We start from the raw sequence: 27,183 nt of genomic DNA, 5'->3' as shown, positions 1-27,183 counted from the left end.
CCCAAATGTCCATCGATGGATGAATGGATAAAGAAGATGTGGGGTGTGTGTGTGTGTGTGTGTGTATACACACACACACACACACACACACACACAATGGAGTATTACTCAGCAATCAAAAAGAATGAAATCTTGCCATTTGCAACTATGGTATTATGCTCAGTGAAATTAGTCAGAGAAAGACAAATATCATATGACTTCATTCATATGAGGACTTTAAGAGACAAAACAGATGAACATAAGGGAACAAAAAGAATATAAAAGCAGGGAGGGACAAAGCATAAGAGACTCATAAATATGGAGAACAAACAGAGGGCTACTGCAGGGGGTGTGGGAGGGGGGATGGGCTAAATGGGTAAGGGGCACTAAGGAATCTACTCCTGAAATCATTGTTGTACTATATGCTAACTAATTTGGATGTAAGTAAAAAAAAAAATTTTTTTTTAAATCATAAAGCAAATAACAGAAATATACAAAGTAGAAAATAAAATTATTTTGCAGTTAAAACCTAGGAAATAATCAGTTTACAGATTGTTTATAACTTGAGCCCTTTTCTATGCATATATATTTTTTTAATTTAATATAAAAATGAGCCCTACCATAAATACTATACCACAGACTTTTAAAAAAAAATGAAACATAATGGGGCACTTGGGTGGCTTAGTTGGTTAAGTGTCCGACTCTTGATTTCAGCTCGGGTCATGATCTCACAATTGTGAGATCGAGCCCTGCATCAGACTCCGCACTGGGCATGGAGTCTGCTTAGGATTCTTTCTCTCTCCTTCTTCCTCTCCCCTGCTCATGCATGCATGTGCATGTTCCCCCTCTCTCTCAAAAAAACCAAAACCAAATGAAACAAAACAAAAACCTTTCATGGGCATGTCTTCTTCTCAGATATATAGATATGTTTCTAAGGACCTGATTAAATATGCTATAATTCACTCATTCCCCTGTTAGCACACTAGTTGTTTCTTTACTATTCTAAAATACAGCAGTAAATACTCTGTATTTCTGTAATTTCTTCAATTACGGAGACACACATGTCTCCTTTTCAAAATAAGGGTAATTAAAAACAAGAAGTATTATTGTGCTAGTTAAATTTTTTAAAAAATTCTAAAAAGGGAATGTATAGGTCGATATTCTTCCTCTTCATTCTACCCATTTTCTGAGGTATGGAAATACCATGTTGTCATGGAATGTTACTTCCTAATAACTAAAGCTGATGGGTTATAATTCTGTGTTCCTTTCAGATGACTGGTATAGCCTGGACTGTACCGGCGCCTGTGGGAGACGCTGGGCCTCCTCCCAGTGCAGGTCTGGGAAGTGACCCCCCCATGATGAATTGGGAGAGGATTATAGACAGGCTGAAAACTGTTTTTCCACAACAAACCAGGTACCTTAATTTTTATTTAGTTGTGAGTACAGATCATACTCTACGTTTTCCACCACCATAATTAGGGGAATGAAACAAACATACACACAAATATATTTCTTTTCCATTGCCTTGGTAAGGAAAATGAAATTTAAAGGGATAGTGTTCAATATAAATGCTAAGCCTCTTCACTAAATATATTAGTCTTAAATTATGACAGAATAGATTTTTAAATTTAGGTTTGCTCATTTACTAAAAAGTATAACTAGTCATAAGCCTATCCAATTTTAATGCCACCAGTTACAATAATTAATAACCTCTTTCCAAAATGAATTTTGATTGTATGCTTATATATAAGCCCAAACATCAGGTTTTACTTTCCTATTTCCTTAATTTTATTTAGGGCTCTTAGTTTTTGTTAGAGAACACAGTTAAATGCAAGAAATAATTATTTTGCTGTGATTTTCACAGTTCTGACTTTAGCAGAAAGATATTTTTGTTCTCCAGAAATGAAGTTTTTTATCCTTTTGTATTTAAGGAAATAATTCCAGTTTTTAACCAGTATTTTCATTTGAAGGCTAACACTTTTATTTAATGAACATATTGTTATGCTTCAGGATTATGGTTTTCTAAATATAGTGAACAGACAATGAAAATAGAACTGTAATACAGTTATAAGTATATGTACATATAAAATGTATAAAATGAATAGTAATCCAAGGTAGTTTACCAGGCTGATGACCTGACACTTCATTTGGGAAAGAAAATATTTCATCCTATTCTATCCTACCAAAAATGTATACAGACTTTGAGTCAACGGAATATGGGATTTGAAAAGGAATGTATTGATTGTGTGATAAAGAAACCTACATTATTTTAATGTGTCTTCTAGCTTCTCTGTTCAGTTTTAATTTTGTAAAACTCAGAAACAAAACAAAGATTAAATATTAACACAGAAAAGAGACCTATAGTAACCCAAGTTAAAAGGAGTACTTTAGTCCTGAGTAAGAGCAGTTAGAGACATGATATAAAGAGCTTAGTACATAAGTAAGTAGATAACAACCTCAATTTTCATACAGTAAGTTTTCAAAAACAGTTAAAGTTCTTTTTTGGAAAGAATAAATATTAAATAAACTTGAGTTTTCATTTTGGTTTAAGATAAATTTAGGTAGAGTTTAGATCAGAGACCTAAAGGGCCACATCTCTATTCTACATACCCATCATACGATAGGATTTTGTAACTTGTATGGAGGGCATGCCCTCAAGGCAGTAGGAAAAATCACCACTGCTCTTTATTTGACCTCTTCCAGAAAGGAGCTTACGGATTTCTTACGGAAATTGAAGGACATTCATGGGAAATCCTTATCTGGACTGACATTTGATGAAATTGTGTACAAGATTTCCCAATTTATTGACCCCAAGAGATCACAGGTAAAAAACAAAAAAACAAACCTGTATCAGGTAGTTAGCAGTCTTAATTATCTTCATGTCTGTTCCAATAACCTGTAATCACATTAAACATCTATTAAAAATTGAACTTCAACTTAAATGGTATAGGAAGTCTTTTTGAAATACTACCTGATCATTCTCGAATAAAAATGATCCTCTTGGAATTGATTCTAGGTTACTTTGACTCTAAAGGAAGACATTATTTCTAATTTTTGTAAAGACTTGTTTTAATTAAAAGGGCATATAGAGTTGTTTTTAACTTGGCTTTGAGTATACAAGTAATATTACTAACATTTTATTTCAGGATTTTTCACAAATCTAATTGACCTTTATCCTTTTGCTAATTCTCACTGTACCCTACTTTCTATGCTATCCTACCAATTCTTCCTGTTTTTGAACACTTCTGAAAAAAAAAAGTATAATATTCTTACTTTCAGAGTCAAGGAAAATCTGTGCCAAATGGTAACTGTGTTTCACCCAGCCACACTCCTCCACAGTCTAATGCCGCCCAGCCCCCCAAACCAGCCTGGAGGCCCCTTAGTTCACAAGGGCCTGCCACATGGGAAGGAGACAATAATTTGGTGAGAATGAGACTGTTGATTCTAAATACATTTAAATTTGGGAGAAAGAAAGGAGCTGAATTGGGCCTTCTGTGTGTATTTTCCCTAGGATGAAGAGGAGGAAGAAAAGGAGCCTTGTGTGATTTGTCATGAGAATCTCTCTCCAGAAAACCTCTCAGTTTTGCCTTGTGCTCACAAATTCCATTCTCAGGTAACCCTTTAAACTTATCTTTTTAAATATTTTGCCATTTAATCAACTAAGCAAGATTCATACTGCCTTACTTGAAGTCATTTATATGTATCATGGCTATAGCTGTGTTACGAATTCCATGGGAAAGAACTCCATGCTTTGGAGAACCACACAGAAACATTGATGCCTGTTTTCCCCATACCTAGCCCCACTTTGCACCGTGCTTTCTCAGATCTCTACATACCTTACACGAAAAGACAGACAGTGATGAAATTGAAATAATACAGAGTAGTTTCAAATAGAACTGGAGGGAATGTTGATTGACACAGCAACTGTGTCACTTCATCTCAATTTGCTATAAATAACATATAGTGTCCTTTGTTCCCATTTACTGATGACCCCTTCCCTTAGAAAGCAAAAGACTCACCTTAACAGTCTTTCCGGGCCTTGTATTTGCTTTTTAGGTGCTCAAGTTTCAGTTTTGATATTAGAAAAATCTGAGACTGGCATATCTTTTGTTGATTCTTGGCATTTGTATAGATTAGTTTCTGGTGTTGCTGTGCAAATGCTATCGATATACAATTTATGATCCAAGTCTAATGGTGCAAAGATGTAATTTGACCCAGGAAAAGATAATCTTACATACAGTCTTCTCAGGGAAGTGAACAGTAAGTAGCCGGCTCATTCAAGCCGTATATGTATAACGTGACACATAGTTTGTATCTACTCTGATATGAAGAAGTGGACACAGAATGGCTACTCCCAAAAGACCAGGAAAGATACTGAGCCATTTGAAGCTTCCATTTAGAAAATAAATGTTTAATGAAACTTCTTATTCTTTGCCATTGCCTGTAGAATAGAAAGCAGGTGACCCACTGAGGTTACTTTTCTAGGGTTATTACAATTAGTGAGCCTAATATATAGTGCCTATTCTTTTTCCTGTTTGTTTTTAATTTACATCCAAGTTAGTTAGCATGTGGTGCAACAATGATTTCAGGGGTAGATTCCTTAATGCCCCTTACCCATTTAGCCCATCCCCCCTCCCACAACCCCTCCAGTAACCCTCTGTTTGTTCTCCACATTTAAGAGTCTCTTATGTTTTGTCCCCCTCCCTGTTTTTATATTATTTTTGCTTCCCTTCCCTTATGTTCATCTGTTCTGTGTCTTAAAGTCCTCGTATGAGCGAAGTCATATGATATTTGTCTTTCTCTGACTAATTTCACTGAGCATAAAACCCTCCAGCTCCATCCACATAGTTGCAAATGGTATAGTGCCTATTCTTAATCTTCTCTCATCTGACCTGGCTCTCATTATTTATACAGGTAAAATTGATTTGTTTTTGGAGAGTTTTTACTCAAGCGATTGACTTAACAGATAGTTCATAGCTAAAGAATACTTCATTTTCACCAAAAAGACATCTGAAAAGTATATCCATCATCTAGGGATTTTAAATTCAAAACACCATTAGCACTTGGTACAAGGTATTAGTCACTTTTGTATTTTTTTCTGGATTGTAAAGGAGAACAATATATAATTAACTAGAGGAAAAATATGTGGCAGGTTTCCTCAGCCTCTTTGTTAGGAAGAATTGGTACTCATCCTGAAAATTGGGTTTGGAGAAAGGATCCTAATAAACTGGCTGAAAAGTGTACCAGCTATATTGCTTAGTGAATCAGAGAAGGTGCCATTATTGCAGCAATTGGCTTGGCAATCTACTAGATAAGGTTTTAAGATCCACCAGAAGACAGGTTGGCTGGTAACTGATTATATAGTGTAGCAGTTACCTCTGTTAGTCTAACTCTGAGAGTCTGACATGAATATTTTTGCTCCTTTAGTGCATTAGACCTTGGCTGATGCAACAGGGGACATGCCCAACCTGTAGACTCCATGTTTTGTTACCAGAAGAATTTCCTGGTCACCCCAGCCGGCACTTACCCAAGATCTGATCCAAGAAGGTGACTATGCAAAAGAAGTTCAGTTATCATATTCCAGAATTTAGTTTTGCCTTTTTATTATGAGCTGATAGTGTGAGTGGTGTGAAGAAGTGTGTTCTTTAGCTAGCTTCTTTTGCACGATACTAATCTCATCAAAGCTGCAGCCAAAGAGGACAGGATAAATCTTCAGGACTTGGAACTGAACTGAAAGGGCTTAAATTTTAAAAGTTATATTATATTTGCCCTTATCTTAGTAAGCATTTTCTTCTGATGGAAACATCACTGTTAACATAAATCTTGGGATGTTTTTTCTTGTCTTTTTCCTTCTTATTCCACTTACCCTTTACTGAAAATATGCTGCATTTTAATTTTCTGAAATTAAAAGGAAAAGTGGAATAGAAAACAAGTACAAAAATTCCACAGATTTTGTTCCTTTTGAGTTTTAAAACTGCTTACAAATTCTGTAACTGAATTATTTAAATTTTATCCCTATCTTCCCTGTTCTTGTCTAGCCTCTTAAGTGTGTACCCACAAAGAGATTACGAGCTGCTTGAGGGTGGGGACCATACAGTAGTGTATTGGAGCTTAGCTAATAATAGTTTGTAAGAGATGACTGTTGAATTGTTAGGAATTTTGTGAGCCAGTTACCAAATTGTTGGTAGCTTGAAATGGGACATAGGAGTATTTATACCATAGGGATCCATAAATATTATAAGTAAAAGATTCTCTTCCCAAGAAGGGGTTTGTTAAACGTGTACCAGCCCACCACTGAAACCATGTCCGATCCTCCTCTGTGTTCTCAATGCCTTGCACAGTAGGGTAAGCATAAATATTCCCAGAATCTGAAACAGGAAAGGAGTTAATGTGTAAATTAAGTCACTTGCTCAGCTAAATAATTGAGATCTTATGTTCATTTGTAAACATTGTTATTGGACCTTACACTTGTAGGATTCTTTTTTTCTGCCTTAAATTTTCTTAATATCACTTTTGTCTTGCTGCAGGGTATGAGGGACTGTTTATATGTAGCTGCTTCTTAGAACAAAGTTAATATCCACTGGGCTAAGTTGCTGCCTAAAGTTTGTCACTAAGAACTTTTATTCTTAGAGGTCAAAACCCTATTTTGAAAATAGTATTGTGTAAATGTTGTGTTATACATGTCTCTAGTTAAATATAAAGAATTCAGTTACCATGTAAGATGTTACCTGGGTCATATTTAAATAGTTTCCATAAATTAATGAAATTGAGACTGTGAATGTGTGTTTTGACTCAGCTATTTTCTCTGTATATTTCAGTGTAAATGTATCTTGAAGTTACTTTAAATCTGGTTAATTATCTATTTCTGTAATTGTATGCTAAATGTTTTCTTCTGTAATGATAATAGACTGGAAAATGTAGAAGAAAATATCCAAAAATGAAGGCAGTCTTCTAGACACTTAAAATGCCAAGAATCTCTCAATTGAAAAATTCAGAAATTATAAGGCCTTTAAAAATTGTCTAACACCTTGAGGTCATATGGCAAATTATCTTGTAAAAAATGTTTCTTAGTTTGTTTACAAGTACGATTTCACTTCATGTGGAAAAGATTTTATCTTTTAATCAGTCCCAATGTATCCTGAAACTGTTTTAAATCTATTTAAAACATCTATATCTGCTTAACTGTGATTTTTTTTTTCTGTTATGACAAAGAATAGGAAAATACCCAAGATGGTAGTCATTGAGACTTATAGAATGTCAGAATGATCCTCTAAGACTATCACCTCATTTTATAAGTACATCTTGCCTAAGATCATATGGATAAGTAGCATCTGGGCCAGTCCTAATTCTTGAAGGTGCTGGCACTTGGCCACAGGCATTCTTCACAAAATCAGTCTGTAAGAATTTCTTGGTGCTGACTCAGCCATCCTTGGGTCTAAGGATGGGGCCAGAGAACTCACCACAGTAACTGTTATGTAGTGAGAATGTAGTAGGATTGTACTTTTGAGAGTCATGTCCAATTCTACAGGTGCTGAAGGTAATGGTATTTTTTTCTTTTTGATAAGTGTAATCAAACAATGAAGACAACTGTCAGGGACTTTCTATGTAAACAATACTCACTGTCAATCCTGTGGCTCCTGAGAGATCTAGAATCCCATCCTTCTCGGGGAATACAATGAGGGAAGTGGCAACATTTACATCAAAAACAATCTGTAAACGTCTAGTAATATCATTACAGCTGCTGTCAGAAGATATGTCTTGTAATGTTTCCCTTCAAATTTATTTTGTCTATAATTATAACATTTTCCAGCTATTTTGAGATACTTTCAAAATGCCTGTTACCTCATTTGATCCACTGATAATTCTAAAGTGGTTGTTTAGTAGATATTCCTTATTTTACAGATGATGAAACTGAGGCCCAAGTAAGAAAAATAATCCAAGGTCATAGCTACAAAATGACATTTTAATTTGAATGCAGATCTTCTGTCCCTTGGTGTTCTCTTTTAGTACTTCACAAATACATCTCCACTTTGGATTGACTTTGTACAAACAAGAAAAGTGGTTTTTTCTTCTTTGTAAATAATATTCATCAAAATAAAATGAAACAAATGGTAAACCTACTAATTTTTTTTGGACTAGGAACATGGTATTGAGTTTATAAAAATACATAATAGTTGTAGGACATGGTGAGAAAAAGTTAGTTTGATTTTTCCTTCAGGTACCTTGGTTTGCTCGGGATGGTTCCAATTAATTAATTCCTACTGTTTTGACATAATTAATAGTGCCCCAATCATGATGAATTATATCTTATGGTTAATTCAGGGAAGGTAGGTTTATTATTTTTACCAGATTCAAATTTAACAAGAATCCTCTATACTTATAAAATGTTCCTGGGATATTCTATCATATAGCCTCTTGGGTAAGACTTCTAGGACTCTAGTAGCTAAGGAATAGCTGGTGTATAGCCAGATAATAATAACAAATACTAATTTAAAGATACCTGATTTCTGATTTTCTTGAGTAGGCAGTTTTCAGAGTTAATGGACTCTAAGTATGGATCCTGGACCACATCGCATTTACCTGGTGTGTTTATTTTTTTTTTTTAATTTTTTTTTAACGTTTATTTCATTTTTGAGACAGAGAGAGACAGAGCATGAATGGGGGAGGGTCAGAGAGAAGGAGACACAGAATCTGAAACAGGCTCCGGGCTCTGAGCTGTCAGCACAGGGGCCCGATGCAGGGCTCGAACTCACGGACCGCGAGATCGTGACCTGAGCCGAAGTCGGCGCTCAACCGACTGAGCCACCCAGGCGCCCCTTACCTGGTGTGTTTATAAAAGATACATATTCCAAGAGGCCATCTGGGAATCTGTATTTGGATTGAGCACCGCAATATTTAGATATTCTAAAGCATGCTAAAATTTGTCTACTATTGGAATAGTAGAAAGTGGCTTTCTCAGGCAGATCTATGTTTGAATTGAACTCTCATCTTTGGCATGTTATATAATCATGAAAAAATTGCTTTTCTCAACCAAAACTTATGTCAAATGGGGAAAAGACTACTTGTCTGACAGAGTTAGTGTTCTAAAGTAGCAAACTTTCCATTAGTCATTCAACCTGTTGGAATTTGCTCCTTGATAAAATTCTTAAAGATTTTTTTTTAATCTTCAACTACCCTTATTGAGTGAATGGAAGAGAGAAAGTTCAGGGAAGAGAGAAGATGGCAGAGTAGGAGGAACCTGAGCTCACCTCATCCCACAGGCCACCAACATAGCAGCTGTATTTATACAGCTAACTCTGAAAACATCCTGAAGACTGGTAGAACAGATCTCCCACAGTCCATTGTAGAGAGGAGATCACATTGAAAAAGGTATGAAGAGTGGAAACCAAAACCCTGGTGAGAGTAACCACAAATGGGAGGGATACCACCAGAACGGAGAAGCGAAAAGGACGAGACCTCATACCAGGCACTCCAGGCACAGGGGACCCACACTGGGAAGACCAGTCCCCTTATGTGGCCTTGCAAACCAGTGGTGTTTAACTTCAGGAGCATTTAAAATAAGCAGGGCTTTAAAAACATACTTTAAAGATCAGCCACCTTAAGTCTAGGAGAGCAGGAGGGCAATAGGAAAATGAGTCCCTGCCCTTAAAGAGTCAGCTTAGTAACTCAAGACAGCACAGAAGCAGCAATTTGAAAAGTGCCTGGGGTATATGTGAAGGAGATTGATTTACTAATTTCAGAATGTGCACTGGAAGGCCAGGGATCTTTAGATTTCTCTGGGGGGTGTGGTGGGGGGGTGGGATGGAGAACCAGCAGGCACCATTTCTCTTCTCCAGACAGGAAAACCAGATACTTGTGTGAGTCATTGTTAACACTCTCCACCTATCTTGCTAGCACTACATGCCCTGACCCTGGATTGCCCCACAGACCCACCCTCCTCGGTAGGCATCCAGCCCCCTGCAAGCCTGACCAGCACCACTCCAAAGTGAGGAGAAGGGGGATAACCCCACACACCAGTGTGCCTGCAGTTTCACCAATTGAGCCTCTTAGCTGGCTGCACAGGGAGCAAGCTCAACTGCTTTTGCACCTGCTGTGGCAAAGAGGGTAACTGCAGATGCTTAGTCTGATTGCAGCCTACCAATGAAAGCCTTTGAGTTGGCCTTGTAGGAAGCAAGCCTTACCTTTTGGTGTGCCTGCAACTGGCAGAGAGGCTAATTTCAGTTACCTTGACTGCCAGTCTTGCCCACCACAATGGCCTAGACAGTCCTGTTATCAGCAGAGAGACCAAACCCTGCCCAGTGTGCTTATAGCAGGCAGTGGGTCATTACAGCAGTCTGAGATAACAAGTGGCTTAGCCACAACAACAGGGCACAAGCAGCCCACAGAAGAGACACCACTGCAGCTCTCAGTTCTGGTGACTAGGGATTGTCACCAGGGATTGTGCTACAGGGCACCACAGGACCTCTTCTACACAAGGCCACCACTTTCAAGACAAGGAGATGTAGCTGACTTACCTAATACATGGAAACAAAGTTAAGCAAATGAGATAGAGGAATATGTACCAAATGAAAGAATAAAACAGTATCAGAAAAAAAGAGCTAAACTGTGATAAGCAATATGCCTGATAAAGAATTGAAAGTAATGGTCATAAAGCTACTCTCTGGACTTGAGGAAAGAATGGATGAACTCAACGAGAACTTCAAGTAGAAAACAAAAAAGTAACAGGTGAAAAATTCAATAATAAATTAAAAATGCACTAGAGGGAATAACAGCAGATTAGAGGATGCAGAGGAATGAATCAGCAATCTGAAAGAGGATGATTGAAAGTAACCAAGCTAATAGCAAAAAGGGAAAAAATTAAAAAATGAGAATAGCTTAAGGGGAACTCTGCAACATCATTAAGCATAATAACATTTATAGGGATCCCAGAAGAAGAAAGAGCAGGAGGCAGAAAATTTGAAGAAATACTGAAAACTTACCTAATCTGGGGAAGGAAACAGATATGCAGATCCAGGAATCACAGAGAGTTCCTAACAAAATGAACCCAAGGAGATCCACACCAAGACACAAAGTAATCAAAATGGCAAAAAGCAATCATAAAGAGGGAATTTTTAGATTAGGAAGAGTAAATAGTTACGCACAAAGGAAAACCCATAAGGCTTCTAGCTGATTCTCAGCAGCTTTGCAGGCCAGAATGGAGTGGCATGATATATTCAAAGTACTGCAAGGAAGAAATTGCCTGAAACTAATAATACTTTACCCTGGGGAGGAGCCAAGATGGCAGAACAGCATAGAAGTTTTTTGTGTGTCTCATGTCCATGAAATACAGCCAGACCAACACTAAACCATCCTGCACACCTAGAATACTGATCTGAGGATTAATACAACAATCTGCACAACTTGAACCACAGAATTCAGAATGCAGCATGGAGAGATGAACTTAGGGAGAGAAAAGCTGTGGAGGGCGGGGAGCCGCTTTTGCATGTGGAGAGAGGATGGAGATGGGGTTGGGGGGAAGAATATGAGAAAAGCACCCTTCCCCAAAAGTAGCTGGAGAGAAAGAGGAAAATTGGAAACAGCTGCAGGGACTGAACTAAAAAGGGAGAAAGGAGAAAAGAGATGGTTTAGATTCCATTAAGACTAAACAGGGTGAGTGCAGAGTCTGAAACTCCACAGCTCGATACCTGGCGGTGCTCTGGTGGGAAGGGCGAATCCCCAGGAGCAGAGTGGGGTCCGGGAGATTCTTGGGCCACACGAGGAGAAGTGGTTCCACTGCTGGAAGGACATTTAGTAGACGCTGTGAGGCCACCTGGGCGCAGCAGACCTCAGAGAACGGCCACATTCACTGGTGCTGGAACAAGGTCATTGGGGATGAAGCCTGGTGCCAGATGTGTGTTGTGATTTTCCATAATCCCTGAGGAGCTGCTGCTGCACTGTTTCGTGAACTTTTTTGGGGGCTGTCTGGCACGTGGCTGCAGTCTCTGGGCATCGGCAGCAGCATGGTTCTCCAAGCGTTCCTGGGTGTGGCCAGCACCTGGCCATTGCTCGATGAGACCCTCTGCAGAGGGGCGGAATGGGTCAAAGCCACAGTCCCTCAGAAGTGGGGGTCCAGGGAAGGCAGCCGCATCTGAGACAAAACTCGGGAGGGAGGTGCTGCCTGGGGCTTCGTCATGGACAGTGTGGAAGTGAGGAGTGGACAGAATCTGAAGATGAAGGACGGGTGCACAATTACTGATCAGGGAGAAGAGAGTTCCAGTACTAGAGACTGAGTAGCTGGGTGACGCCATTTTCACCACTTCCACGCATGCGTATACTCACCTACAAGCACCACAGCAATCCATCCCAGTAGGCTATCAGTGCCATCTAGTGGAGAAGGAAGCCATTACACTAAGCCCTGCCCAACTGGGCCAACCTCGCTCTTCAAGAACACAAGTCTCACCCCCTGCTTAGTTTACGGACTGTAAAGCACTTCACAGTTTGACTTCTAGAGGAAAACAAAGTAATTTCAGTTGTATTTCAATCTGTTAGGTCCATCTATTCGATTTTCTTTCTTTCTCTCCTCTCTTTCATTTCTTTTCTTGAATACAGAAAGAAAAAGTTCATTTTTATTTTCAATTTTTATTAAAAATATTTTTTTCTACTATAATTTTTACTTTTGTGTAAATTTTTTCAAATTCTATTTTACTTCCATCATTTTATTTTAGTCTACTTCATTGTATTCATTTTTTCAAATTTTCAAATGATTTCCTTTTTTTTCCTTTTTTCTCTAATCTATCAAGCCACTTTCAATACCCAGACCAAAACACACCTAGGACCTAGCATCATTTATTCATTTTTTTGTGTGTGTGTATTTGTTTTTAATTTTAATATTTTAATATTTTTATAATTTTAATTTTAATTTTTTCTACCTCCTTAATTCCTTTTCTACGTTCAAAATGATGAAACGAAGGAATTCACCCCAAAAGAAAGAGCAGGAAGAAATGACAGCCAGGGGCTTAACCAATACAGATATAAGCAAGGTGTCTGAACCAGAATTTAGAATCATGATAATAAGAATACTAGCTGGAGTTGACAATAGATTAGAATTGCTTTCTGCAGAGAAAAAAGTAAAAGCTAGTCAGGATGAAATAAAAAATGCGATAACTGAGCTGCAATCTCAAATGGATGCTGCAGAGGCAAGGATGGAGGAGGCAGAACAGAGAATCAGCGATATGGAGGACAAACTTATGGAGAATAATGAAACAGAAAAAAAAGAGGGAGATTAAGGCAAAAGAGCATGATTTAAGAATTAAATCAATGACTCATTAAAAAAGAACAACATCAGGATCATAGGCATCCCAGAAAAGGAAGAGAAATAGGGGTAGAAGGGTTATATGAGCAAATCATAGCAGAAAACTTTCCTAACCCGGGGAAAGACACAGACATCAAAATCCAGGAAACACAGAGGATCCCCATTACATTCAACAGAAACTGACCATCGACAAGGCATAGCAGAGTCAAATTCACAAAACACTCAGACAAGGAGAGAATCATGAAAGCAGCAAGAGAAAAAAAGTCCTTAACCTACAAGGGAAGACAGATCAGGCTTGCAGCAGACCTATCCATAGAAACTTGGCAGGCCAGAAAGGAGTGGCAAGATATATTCAACGTGCTGAATCAGAAAAATATGCAACCAAGAATTCGTTATCCATCAAGGCTGTCATTCAAAATAGAAGCAGAGATAAAGTTTCCCAGACAAACAAAATTTAAAGGAGTTTGTGACACTAAACCAGCCCTACAAGAAATTTTAGGGGGGACTCTCTGAGGGGAGAAAAGATGAAAAAAAAAATAGATGATAGATAGATAGATACCAAAAGCAACAAAGATTAGAAAGGATCCGAGAACACCACCAGGAACTCCAACTCTACAAGCAACATAATGGCAATAAATTGTTATCTTTCAGTACTCACTCTAAATGTCAATGGACTCAATGCTCCAATCAAAAGACATAGGGTAATAGAATGGATAAGAAAACAAGATTCATCTTTATGCTATTTACAAGAGACCCACTTTAGACCTAAAGACACCTTCAGATTGAAAGTAAGGGGATGGAGAACCATCTATCATCTTTCAACAAAAGAAAGCCAGAGTAGCCATACTTCTATCAGACAATCGAGACTTTACAATAAAGTCTGTATCAAGAGATGAAGAAGGGCATTATATCATAATTAAGGGTCTATCCTCCAAGAAGACCTAACAATTGTAAACATTTATGCACCAAATGTGGAGGCACCCAAATATATAAATCCATTAATCACAAACATAAACTCACTGATAGTAATACCATAATAGTAGGAGACTTCAACACCCCACTCACAGCAATCAACAGATAATCTAATCAAATGATCAACAAGGAAACCATGGCTTTGACTGACACACCGGACCAGATGGACTTAATGGATATATTCAGAACATTTCATCCTAAAGCACCTCTCCAGTGCACATGGAACATTCTCCAGAATAGACCACATACTGGGACACAAATCAGTCCTCAGCAAGTACAAAAAGATCAAGATTATACCGTGCATATTTTCAGACCACAACACTATGAAACTCGAAATCTACCACAAGAAAAAATTTGGAAAGGTAACAAATACTTGGAGACTGAAGAACATCCTACTAAAGAGTGAATGGGCCAACTAAGAAGTTAAAGGAGATTAAAAAGTATATGGAAGCCAATGAAAATGATAACACCACAACCCAAAACGTATGGACACAGCAAAGGCGGTCATAAGAGGAAAGTATATGGCAATGCAGGCCTTCCTAAAGAAGGAAGAAAGATCTCAGATACACAACCTAACCTTACGCCTTAAAGAGCTGGAAAAAGAACAGCAAATAAAACCCAAAACCAGCAGAAGACAGGAAATAATAAAGATTAGAACAGAAATTAATGCGAATAAACCCGAATTAAAAAAAACCAAAAAACAAAAGCAAAACAAAAACAGTAGAACAGATCAGTGAAACCAGAAGCTAGCTCTTTGAAAGAATTAACAAAATTGATAAACCCCTAGCCAGTTTGATCGAAAAGAAAAAGGAAAGGACCCAAATAAATAAAATCAAGAACAAAAGAGGAGAGATCACAACCAACACAGCAGTAATAAAAACAATAAGAGAATATTATGAGGAATTATATGCCAATAAAATGGGCAATCTGGAAGAAATGGACAAATTCCTAGAAACATATACACTACTGAAACAAGAATAAATAGAAAATTTGAACAGACCCATAACCAGCAAAGAAATCGAATGAGTAATAAAAATTTCCCAAAAAACAAGAGTCTAGGGCCAGATGGCTTCCTGGGGCAATTCTACCATTTAAGGAAGAGTTAACACCTATTCTCTTGAAGCTGTTCCAAAAAAATAGAAATGGAAGGAAAACTTCCAAACTCTTTCTATGAGGCCAGCATTACCTTGATTCTAAAACCAGAGACCCCACTAAAAAGGAGAACTATAGACCAATTTCCCTGATAAACATGGGTGCAAAAATCCTCAACAAGATATTAGCCAACCGGATCAAACAATATATTAAAAAAAATTATTCACCATGACCAAGTGGGATTTATACCTGGGATGCAGGGCTGATTCAATATCTACAAAACAATTAACGTGATTCATCACATCAATAAAAGAAATTTGACAAAATACAGCATCCTTTCTTGATAAAAGCCCTCAAGAAAGTAGGGATAGAAGGATCATACCTCGAGATCATAAAAGCCATATATTAATGACCCAACGCTAATATCATCTTCAATGGGGAAAAACAGATTTTCTCATAAGGTCAGGAACAAGACAGGGATGTCCACTCTCACCACTGTTATTCAACATAATATTGGAAGTCTTAGCCTCAGCAATCAGACAACACAAAGAAATAAAAGGCATCCAGATCAGCCAGGAGGAGGTCAAACTTTCACTCTTTGCAGATGACATGATACTCTATGTGGAAAACCCAAAAGATTTCATCAAAAAACTGCTAGATCTGATTCATGAATTCAGCAAAGTTGCAGGATATAAAATCAATGCACAGAAATCAGTTTCATTCCTATTCACCAACAATTAAGCAACAGAAAGAGATCAAGGATTGATCCCATTTATAATTCACCAAAAACCATAAAATACCTAGGAATAAATCTAACCAAAGAGGTGAAAAATCTATACACTGAAAACTATTAAAAGCTTATGAAAGAAATTGAAGAAGACACCAAAAAATGGAAAAAGATTCCATGCTCCTGGATAGGAAGAACAAATATTGTTAAAATGTCAATACTACCCAAAGCAATCTACATATTCAGTACAATCCCTATCCAAATAACATGAGCATTCTTCACAGTGCTAGAACAAAGAATACCTAAAATTTGTATGGAACCAGAAAAGACCCTGAATAGCCAAAGCGATATTGAAAAAGAAAACCAAAGCAGGAGGCATCACAATCCTGGACTTCAACCTATGCTACAAAGTTGTAATCATCAAGACAGCATGATACTGGCACAAGAACAGACACTCAGATCATTGGGACAGAATGGAGAATCCAGAAATGGACCCACAAATGTATGGCCAGTCTTTGACAAAGCAGGAAAGAATATCCAGTGGAATAAAGACAGTCTCCTCAGCAAGTGGTGCTGGGAAAACTGGACAGCAACATGCAGAAAAATGAACCTGGACCACTTTCTTACACCAGGCACAAAAATAAACTCAAAATGGATGAAAGACCTAAATGTAAGACAGAATGCCAACAAAATCCTTGAGGAGAAAGCAGGCAAAAACCTCTTTGACCTTGGCCGCAGCAACTTCTTACACAACACATCTCCAGAAGCAAGGGAAACAAAAGCAAAAATGAACTACTGGGACCTCATCAAAAAAAAAATCTTCCACACAGCAAAGGAAACAATCAGCAAAACTAAAAGGCAACCGACAGAATGGGAGAAGATATTTGCAAACGACATAACAGGTAAAGGGTTAGTATCCAAAATCTATAAAGAATTAACCAAACTCAACACCCCAAAAACAAATAATCCAGTGAAGAAATGGGCAAAAGACATGAATAGACATTTCACCAAAGAAGACACCCAGATGGCCAACACATGAAAAAATGCCCAACATCACTCATCATCAGGGAAATAGAACTCAAAACCACAATTAGATACCACCTCACACCTGTCAGAATAGCTAACATTAACAACTCAGGCAACAACAGATGTTGGCAAGGATGTGGAGAAAGAGGATCTCTTTTGCCCTACTGGTGTGAATGCAAACTGGTGCAGCCACTCTGGAAAACTGTATGGGGGTTTCTCAATAAAATTAAAAATGGAATTACCCTATGACCCAGCAATTGCACTACTAGGTATTTGTCCAAAGGATACAGGTGTGCTGTTTTGAAGGGACACATGCACCCCAATGTTTATAGCAGCACTATCAACAGTAACCAAAGTATGGAAACAGCCCGAATGTTCATCGATGGATGAATGGATAAAGAAGATATGGCATATATATACAATGGAGTATTACTTGGCAATCAAAAAGAATGAAATCTTGCCATTTTCAGCTACATGGATGGAACTAGAGGGTATTATGCTAAGCGAAATTAATCAGAGAAAAACAAATATCATGTGACTTCACTCATATGAGGACTTTAAGACACAGAACAGATGAACATAAGGGAAACAAAAAATATAAAAACAGGGAGGGGGACAAAACATAAGAGACTTTAAATATGGAGAACAAACAGAGGGTTACTAGAGGGCTTGTGGAGGGGGGATGGGCTAAATGGGTAAAGGACATTAAGGAATCTACTCCTAAAATCATTGTTGTACTATATGCTAATTTAGATCTAAATTTTAAAAAAATAAAAAATAAATAAAAAGAATACTTTACCCAGCAAGGTTATCATTCAGAATAGGAGAGATAAAGACTTTCCCAAACAAAAGAGTTCATCATCAATAAACTAGCCTTACAAGAAATGTGAAAGACAATTCTTTCAGTAGAAAATAAAGGCCATAATCAGGACTAAAACAAAAATTATGAAAGGAAAATTCATGACTAAAAGCAAACATGTAGTAAAGGAAGTAGTTTAATCACTTATAAAGGCAGTATGGAATTAAAACCCAAAAGCAGTAAAATCTATATCCTCAAAAAAAAAAAAAAACCAGTTGAGGGATATGATACACAAAAAGTTATAAACTATTACAACAAATAACATGAAACATGGAGGGGGGACTAAAAATTTATGCCTTTAGAGTGTGTTCAAACTTAAGCAACCACCAACTTAACATAGACTGCTGTACACATAAGATGTTATATACAAATCTAATGGTAACCCCAAATCAAAAACCTATAATAGATACACAAAAATAAAGAGAAATGAATCCAAGCATAACACTAAAGAAATCCATCAAGACACAAGAGAAGAGAGCAATAGAAGAAGGAGGGAACAGAGGAGAACTACACAAACAACAAGGAAACAATTAACAAAATGGCAATATGTACATACTTATTAATAATTACTTTAAATGGACTAAATGCTCCAATCAAAAGACCTAGGGGGGCTGACTAGATTTAAAAAATTAGATGTGTTTTTATGCTGCCTAGAAGAGACTCACTTAAGACCTAAAGACATGTAGGCTGGAAATGAAGGGCTGAAAAAACATACCATACAAATAGAAGGAAAAATAAAGAAGAAAGGGGAGCAATACTTAGACATAACATACTTTAAAACAAAGACTAGTAAGAGACAAAGAACACTATATAATAAGGGATCAATACAATAAGAGGATATAACAGTTATAAATATCTATGTATCTAACATAGGAGCACCTAAATACATAAACCAAATATTAACAGACATAAAGGGAGAAATTGACAATAATACAATAGTAGTAGGGGACTTTAACAACCCATTTACATTAATAGATCATTCAGACAGAAAATTAACAAGGAAAGTGTCTTTGAATGGCATATTAGACCAGATGGACCTAACAAATATATACAGAATAGCCCATCCAAAAATAGCAGAATACACATTCTTTCCACGTGTATATGGAACATTCTCCAGGATAGATCACTTTAGACCACAAAAAAGTCAATAAATTTAAGATTGCAATCATATTAAGCAACTTTTCCAACCACAATGGTATGAAACAAATCAATTACAAGAATATCTGGAAAACATAAAAGGACATGGAGGCTAAACAAGCTACTAAACAATGAATGGGTTAACCACGAATAAAAAAGGAAATTTAGAAAAAAATACATGGAGACCAGTGCAAATGAAAACACAATGGTCTTGGGCACCTGGTTGGCTCAGTTGGTTAAGCTACTGACTTTGGCTCAGGTCTTGATCTCTTGGTTCATGAATTCGAGTCCCTCATTGGGCTCTGTGCTGACAGCTCAGAGCCTGAAGCTTGTTTAAGATTCTGTCTCTCCCCCTCTCTCTACCCCTCCTATGCTCTTGCTCTGTCTCTCAATAATAAATAAACATTTAAAAAATTAAAAAAAAGAAAACAAAATGGTCTGAAATCTTGGAGATGCAGCAAAAGCAATTCTAAGAGGAAAGCTTATCGTGATATGGGCCTACCTTAAAAAAATAAAATAAAAAACAAAAAACCTCAAACACCTAATCTTACACCTGAAGCATTAGGAAGAGAACAATGGACAAAGACCAAAGCTATTACAAGGAAGGAAAATTAAGATTAGAGTTGAAATAAATGAAATAGAGACTAAAAACAATATATAGATAAGACAATGAAACCAGGAGCTGGTTCTTTGAGGAGATAAACTAAATGATAAACCTTCATCAAACTCATCAAGGGAAAAAGAGAACTTGAGGCATGTGGGCAGCTCAGTTGGTTAAGTGTCTGACTTCAGCTCAGGTCATATCTCATGGTTTGTGAGTTCAAGCCCCATGTTGGGCTCTGTGCTGACAGCTCAGATCCTGGAACCAGCTTCAGATTCTGTGTCTTCCTCTCTCTCTGCCCCTCCTCTGCTCACATGTGCTCACTCTCTCTCAAAAATAAACATTTGGGGTGCCTGGGTGGCTCAGTTGGTTAAGCGTCTGACTTTGCCTCAGGTGATGATCTCACAGTTCATGAGTTAGAGCCCTGCACTGAGCTTCTTGCCAGCAGTGCTGAAACCTGCTTGGGATTCTCACTCTCTCCTCTCCCTCTGCTCCTCCCCTGTTCACACTTTTTCTGTCTCTCAAAATAAACTTTAAAAGATCTTTTAAAAAATTAAAAGTAAATAAATAAACATTAAAAAAATTTAAAAAGGAGGACTCAGAATCAGAAACAAAGAAGAGAAAATAACCAACACCACAGAAATACAAGGAATTAATTATAAGAGAATATCATAAAATTTATATGTCAACAAATTGGACAACCTACAAAAAAAAGGGGGGGGGGTAAATTCTTAGAAGTATAGAATCTTCCAAAACTAAATCAGGAAGAAACAAAAAATTTGAACAGACTAATTACCTATGATAAAACTGAACAGTGCTCAAAAAACTCCCAACAAAGTCCTGGACCAGATCACTTCATAGGTGAATTCTACCAAACATTTAAAGAAGAGTTAATACCTATTCTTCTCAAGCTATTCCTAAAAGAAGAAGGAAAATTTCCAAATTTATTCTTATAAAATCAACATCATCCTAATACCAAAACCTGACAAAGGCAACTATTAAAAAACAAACAAACAAACAAACAAACCCTACAGGCTGGGGCGCCTAAGTGGCTCAGTCAGTTAAGTGTCCAACTCTTGATTTTGGCTCAGGTCATGATCTCATGGTTCATGAGATCGAGCCCCACATTGGGCTCTGTGCTGACAGGGATTCTCTCTCTCCCTCTTTCTCTTTCCCTCCCCTACTCATGTTTGCACGCTCTCTCTCTCTCAAAATAAATAAATGAACTTAAAAAAAACTTACAGGCCAATATCAATATCTCTGATGAACATAGATGCAAAAATCCTCAACAAAATATATCAACTAAATTCAGCAATACATTTTTTAAATCATTCACCACAATCAAGTAGGATTTATTCCAGGGATTCAAGGGTAGTTCAGTATTCACAAATCAATTGATGTGATGTATCACATTAAGAAAAGATAAAAACTGTATGATCATTTCCATAGATGCAGAAAAAACATTTGAAAAATACATTCATTTATGATGAAGTTTCTGAACAAAGTGGATTTAAAGGGAACATAGCTCCACATAATAAAGGTCATATATGAAAAACAGCTAACATCATACCCAATGGAGAAAAACTAAAACCTTTTCCTCCAAGATCAGGAACAAGAAAAGGATGTTTATTCACTCCCACCACTTTATTCTACATAGCACTAGAAGTCCTAGCTGTGGAAATCAGACAAGAAAAATAAAAGGCATCCAAATTAAAAAGTGAAACTGTCACTATTTGTAACTGACTTGATAATCTCTCTATAAAACCCTAAAGACTCCACCTAAAAACTATTAGAAATAAAGTAGTCAGTAAATTTGCAGAATACAAAATAAACATACAGAATCTGTTACATTTCTATACACTAATAACAAAGCAGAAAAAGAAATTTTTAAAAAAGCAATCCCATTTGCAATTGCACCACAAAATATAAAATACCAAGGAATAAACTTAATCAAGGAGGTGAAAACCCATACTCTGAAAACCATAAAACACTCATGAAAAATTGAAGATGATATAAACAAATGGAAATCTATTCCATGCCAATGGATTTAAGAAGAATTAATATTGTTAACGTGTCCACAATGTCCAAAGCTATCTGCAAATTCAGTGCAATCTTGATTAAAACACCAACAACACTTTTCACAGAACTAAAATTATACTGAAATTTGTATGAAGCCAAAAAAAGCTACTCAAATAGCTAAAACAATGTCAATAAAGAAGAACAAAGCTAGAGGTACCACAATCCCAGGTTTCAAGATATAAACTACAAAGCTATAAAAAAGCAGTATGGTACAAAAATAGACACAAAGATCAACAGAATAGAGATCCCAGATATAAACCCATGTTTATATGGTCAATCTACAATAAAGTAGGCAAGAATATACAGTGGGAGAAAGTCCCTTCAATAAACGGTACTGGGAAAACTGGACCATATGCTTTAATACCCTACACAAAAATAAATTCAAAATGGTTTAAAGACCTAAATGTGAGATCTGAAACCATAAAACTTCTAGATACAAATATATGCAATAATCTCTCATTGCCTTAGCAACGTTTTTCTAGATATGTCTCCAGGTAAAGGAAACAAAAGCAACAACAAACTATTGTGACTACCACAAAATAAAACTCTTTTGCATAGCTAAGGAAACCGTCAACAAAATGAAAAGACAACCTACTGAATGAGAGAAGATCTTCACAAATGATTTATCTGATAAGGGGTTAATAACCAAAATGTATAAAGAACACAAAATTTGATATCAAAAAAGTAATTTTATCAAAAAATGGGCAGAAGATCTTAATAGATATTTTTCCACAGAAATACAGATGGCCAACAGACCCACAAGAAAAAAGATGCTCAACATTGCTGATTATCAGCAAAATGCAAATCAAAACCACAATGAGATATCACCTTATACTGTCAGAATGGCTATTGTCAAAAAGACAAGAAATAATACATGTTAGTGAGGAGGTGGAGAAAAAGAAAATCTTGTGCACACTTGGTGGGAATGCAAATTGGTACAGCCACTGTGGAAAACAGTATGGAGATTTATCAAAATATTAAAAACAGAAATGTTACATGATTCAGTAATTTCTCTACTGGGTATTTACCCAAAGAATACAAAAACACTAATTTGAAAAGATATGTGCATCCCTGTGTTTATGGCAGCATTATTTATAATAACAAGTTATGGAAGCAACCTATGTCTATAAATAGATGAATGAATAAAGATTCAGTGTGGGGTGTGTGTGTGTGTGTGTGTGTGTGTGTATGTGTATGTGCATGCATGTGCATGCGCGAGCTGGAATATTGCTCAGCCATAAAAAAGGTGAAACCTTGTCATTTGTGACAACATAGATAGACCTAGAGGGTATTACACTATGTGCAACAAGTCATATAGAAAAAGACAAATGCTATATGATTTCACTTACATGTGGGACCTAAAAAACAAAACAAATGAACAAACAAACAAAAAGACTCTTAAAAACAGGGAACAAACTGGTGGCTGCCAGAGAAGAAGGGGTGGGTGATATAAAGGAGATTAAGAGGTACAAATTTCCAGTTATAAAATAAGGAAGTCATGGAGATGAAAAGTAGAGCATAGGGAATATAGCCAATAATATTGTAATAACATTGTATGGTGACAGTGATGACAATGATCATGGTAAGTTGTGAGTAATGTATAGAATTCTTGAACCAGTGTTATACACCTGAAACTAATACAAAATTGTATGCTAATTACACCTCAATAAAAAATAAAACAAAGGGAGAAGATAATACAATTAGTCCTACTTCCAGGCCCAGGTGAGAACCACAGACTTCCAGAAGATTTTTCCACGGCTGACTGGCTGTACATCAGATTGGCTGGACTCACCACCAATGTCCAGACTACTGCTCTGCACCTCAAGTTCTGGATGAACGTGTATGAGCTATAGTATGGCTGGCAGATAAAGCCTTAAACCTTCATGAGCATAGTGGCCAACCTCCTTTCTGAGAAATAGTTTGGCCAGTACTACACTGACCTAGTAATTGCCCAATTAGTTCCCAAAATCTTTAAGCCCTTCATTGCCCTTTAGACCTCATCAGCTACCCCACGGTGACTGACGACTTTCTGGTCATCAGCATATGCGATAAACAAATGTGTGGGATATATGAGTCCCTTTGGGAGCCAAACATGAATCTAGAGCACCTGTTTGAATTCATATAACAAGCCATGCTTAAAGCTATGGACCAGGATGCAGTGTCAGACATAGGAGTCATTGTTCACGTCATTGAAAAGGACAAAATCACCACCACAACACTGAAAGGGACTTACCCTCAGTACCCAGAGCCCACTCTAAAAAATTAGGTTTTCATTCACACACACAAAAACACTTCTTACATCACACAAAAAATTTACTCAAAATGATTAAACACTTGAAGACCTGAAACCATAAAACTCTAAGAAAACAAAGGCAGTAATGTCCTTGACATCAGTTTTGTCAATGAGTTTTTTGATCTGACACCAAAAGTAAAAACAAGTGGGACTACATCAAACTAAAAAGCTACTGTACAGCAAAGGAAGCAAAGTATATTAAAAAAAAAAAAAAAGGTACTGCACAACAAAATGAAAAGGCAACAAACCGAAGGGGAGAAGATCACTTGCAAATCATGTATCTGATAAAGAACTATTCAAAACAAAGAAATTCTACAACTCAACAACTACAAACAAACTAAACAATATATCTGAATAGACATTTTTCCAAACAAGACATACAGATAGCCAACAGGTACATAAAGTTATGCTCAACATCACTAATTATCAGGGAAATGCAAATCAAAACCACAGTGAGGTAGTTCATACATATAGGAATGGCTGGTATCAAAAAGACAAGAAATAACAAGTGCAGGCATTCATATAGAGAAAAGAGAACACTTGTGCACTGTTGGTAGGAATGTAAATTGATGCAACCACTATGGAAAACAGTGTGGAATTTCTTCAAAAAATTCAAAGTAGAACTACCATATGATCCAGCAATTCCACTCCTGGGTTTTGTCTTAAAAAAAATGAAAACACTGATTTGAAAAAATATATGCATCTCATGTTTATTGAATCATTATTTACAATAGCCAAGACATGGAAAAAACCTAAGTGTCCACCAATGAATGAATGAATAAGAAGGGATTCATGCACACGTGCGCACATGTGCACATGCGTGTGCACACACACACAGTGAAATATTATTCAGCTATAAAAAAGAATGAAATCTTGGCACTTGTGACTCAATGAATGAACGTTGAAGGCATAATGCTTCATGCAATTAGAGAAAGGCAAATACCATATGATCTCTTTCATGTGGAATCTTAACAAAAGTAAGCTCAAATGCTTTTTCTGCATCTATTGACAGGGTCATATGGTTCTTATCTTTTCTCTTATTAATGTGATGTATCACACTGATTGATTTGCAAATATTGAACCAGCCCTGAAGCTCAGGAATGATTCCCACTTGATCATGGTGAATAATTCTTTTTATATGCTGTTGAATTTGATTTACTAGTATCTTGTTGAGAATTTTTGCATCCGTATTCATCAGGGATATTGGCCTATAGTTCTCTTTTTCTTCTGGGTCTCTGGTTTGGGAATTAAAATAATGCTGGCCTCATAGAATGAGTCTGGAAGTTTTCCTTCCCTTTCTTTTTTTGGAACAGCTTGAGAAGGATAGGTATTATCTCTGCTTTAAATGTCTGGTAGAATTCCCCAGGGAAGCCATCTGGTCCTGGACTCTTTTCTTGGGAGATTTTTGATAATTGATTCAATTTCTTCACTAGTTATGGGTCTGTTCAAATTTTCTATTTCTTCCCATTTGAGTTTTGGAAGTGTGTGGGTGTTTAGGAATTTGTCCATTTCTTCCAGGTTGTCCAGTTTGTTGGCATATAATTTTTCATAGTATTCCCTGATAATTGCTTGTATTTCTGAGGGACTGGTTGTAATAATTACATTTTCATTTGTGATTTTATCTATTTGGCTCCTCTCTTTTCTTCTTGAGAAGCCTGGCTAGAGGTTTATCAATTTTGTTTATTTTTTCAAAAAAACCAACTCATTGATCTGCTCTACTGTTTTTTTCTTTGTTTGTTTGTTTTTTAGATTCTATATTTATTTCTGCTCTGATCTTTATAATTTCTCTTCTTCTGCTAGGTTTGTGGTGTCTTTGCTGTTATGCTTCTAGTTACTTTAGGTGTGTTGTTAGATTTTGTATTTGGGATTTTACTTGTTTATTGAGATAGGCTTGAACTGCAATGTATTTTCCTCTCAGGACTGCCTTTGCTGCATAATAAAGCATCCTTTCTTAATAAAAACCCTTGAGAAAGTTGGGATAGAAGGAACATTCATAAACATCATAAAAGCCATCTGTGAAAAGCCCACAGCTAATATCATCCTAAATGGGGAAAAACAGAGCTTTCTCCCTGAGATCAGGAACACGACAGGGATGTTCACTCTCACTGCTGTTGTTTAACATAGTGTTGGAAGTTCTAGCATCGGCAGTCAGACAACAAAAGGAAATCAAAGGCATCAAAATTGGCAAAGATGAAGTCAAGCTTTCACTTTTTGCAGATGACATGATACTCTGCATGGAAAACCTGATAGACTCCACCAAAAGTCTGCTAGAACTGATACATGAATTCAGCAAAGTCGCAGGATACAAAATCAATGTACAGAAATCAGTTGCATTTTTATACACCAATAATGAAACAACAGAAAGACAAATAAAGAAACTAATCCCATTCACAACTGCACCAAGAATCATAAACTACCTAGGAATAAACCTAACCAAAGACGTAAAAGATCTTTATGCTGAAAACTATAGAAAGGTTATGAAGGAAATTGAAGAAGATACAAAGAAATGAAAAAATATTCCATGCTCATGGATTGGAATAAATATTGTTAAAATGTCAATACTACCCAAAGCAATCTACACATTCAATGCAATCCCAATCAAAATTGCACAAGCATTCTTCTTGAAGCTAGAAAAAACAATCCTAAAATTTGTATGGAACCACAAAAGACCCCAAATAGCCAAAGTAATATTGAAGAAGAAAACCAAAGTGGGAGGCATCACAATCCCAGACTTTAGCCTCTACTACAAAGCTGTAATCATCAAGACAATATGGTATTGGCTCAAAAACAGACACATAGACCAATGGAATAGAATAGAGACTCCAGAATTGGACCCACAAATGTACGGCCAACTAATCTTTGACAGAGCAGGAAATAATATCCAATGGGAAAAAAAAAGTCTTTAACAAATGGTGCTGGGAGAACTGGACAGCAACATGCAGAAAAATGAAACTAGACCACCTTCTTACACAATTCACAAGAATAAACTCAAAATGGACAAAGGACCTGAATGTGAGACAGGAAACCATCAAAACCCTAGAGGAGAAAGCAGGGAAAAACCTCTTTGACTTCAGCCGCAGCAATTTCTTACAGGACACATCTCCAAAGGCAAGGGAATTAAAAGCAA

The 27,183-nt window shown here is 36.8% G+C and overlaps 1 protein-coding gene and 1 pseudogene across 13 annotated transcripts in view; both read left to right on the top strand.

The window, feature by feature from the left end:
- Window positions 1–27,183, top strand: part of DZIP3 (DAZ interacting zinc finger protein 3) — a 131,879-nt gene that overhangs the window by 91,720 nt on the left and 12,976 nt on the right. For 12 of the 13 annotated variants that reach the window (XM_058731490.1, XM_058731494.1, XM_058731497.1 and 9 more), the window contains 5 exons: window positions 1,251–1,393; window positions 2,683–2,803; window positions 3,259–3,402; window positions 3,491–3,592; window positions 5,407–8,095. In XM_058731490.1, coding sequence (XP_058587473.1) covers window positions 1,251–1,393; window positions 2,683–2,803; window positions 3,259–3,402; window positions 3,491–3,592; window positions 5,407–5,517 — 621 coding nt within the window. In that variant the 3' untranslated portion in view covers window positions 5,518–8,095. Of the gene's footprint in view, window positions 1–1,250; window positions 1,394–2,682; window positions 2,804–3,258; window positions 3,403–3,490; window positions 3,593–5,406; window positions 8,096–27,183 lie in introns of those variants that run through there. The other variant, XM_058731487.1, reaches the window with a different exon arrangement.
- Window positions 7,492–24,238, top strand: LOC131513168 (proteasome subunit beta type-3-like; annotated as a pseudogene).

Source organism: Neofelis nebulosa, chromosome 5 (assembly GCF_028018385.1).
Source record: "Neofelis nebulosa isolate mNeoNeb1 chromosome 5, mNeoNeb1.pri, whole genome shotgun sequence".
Taxonomy (NCBI): Eukaryota; Metazoa; Chordata; class Mammalia; order Carnivora; family Felidae; genus Neofelis; species Neofelis nebulosa.
Note: the sequence above shows the minus strand (reverse complement) of the source record. Positions and strands in the feature narration are given on the sequence as shown.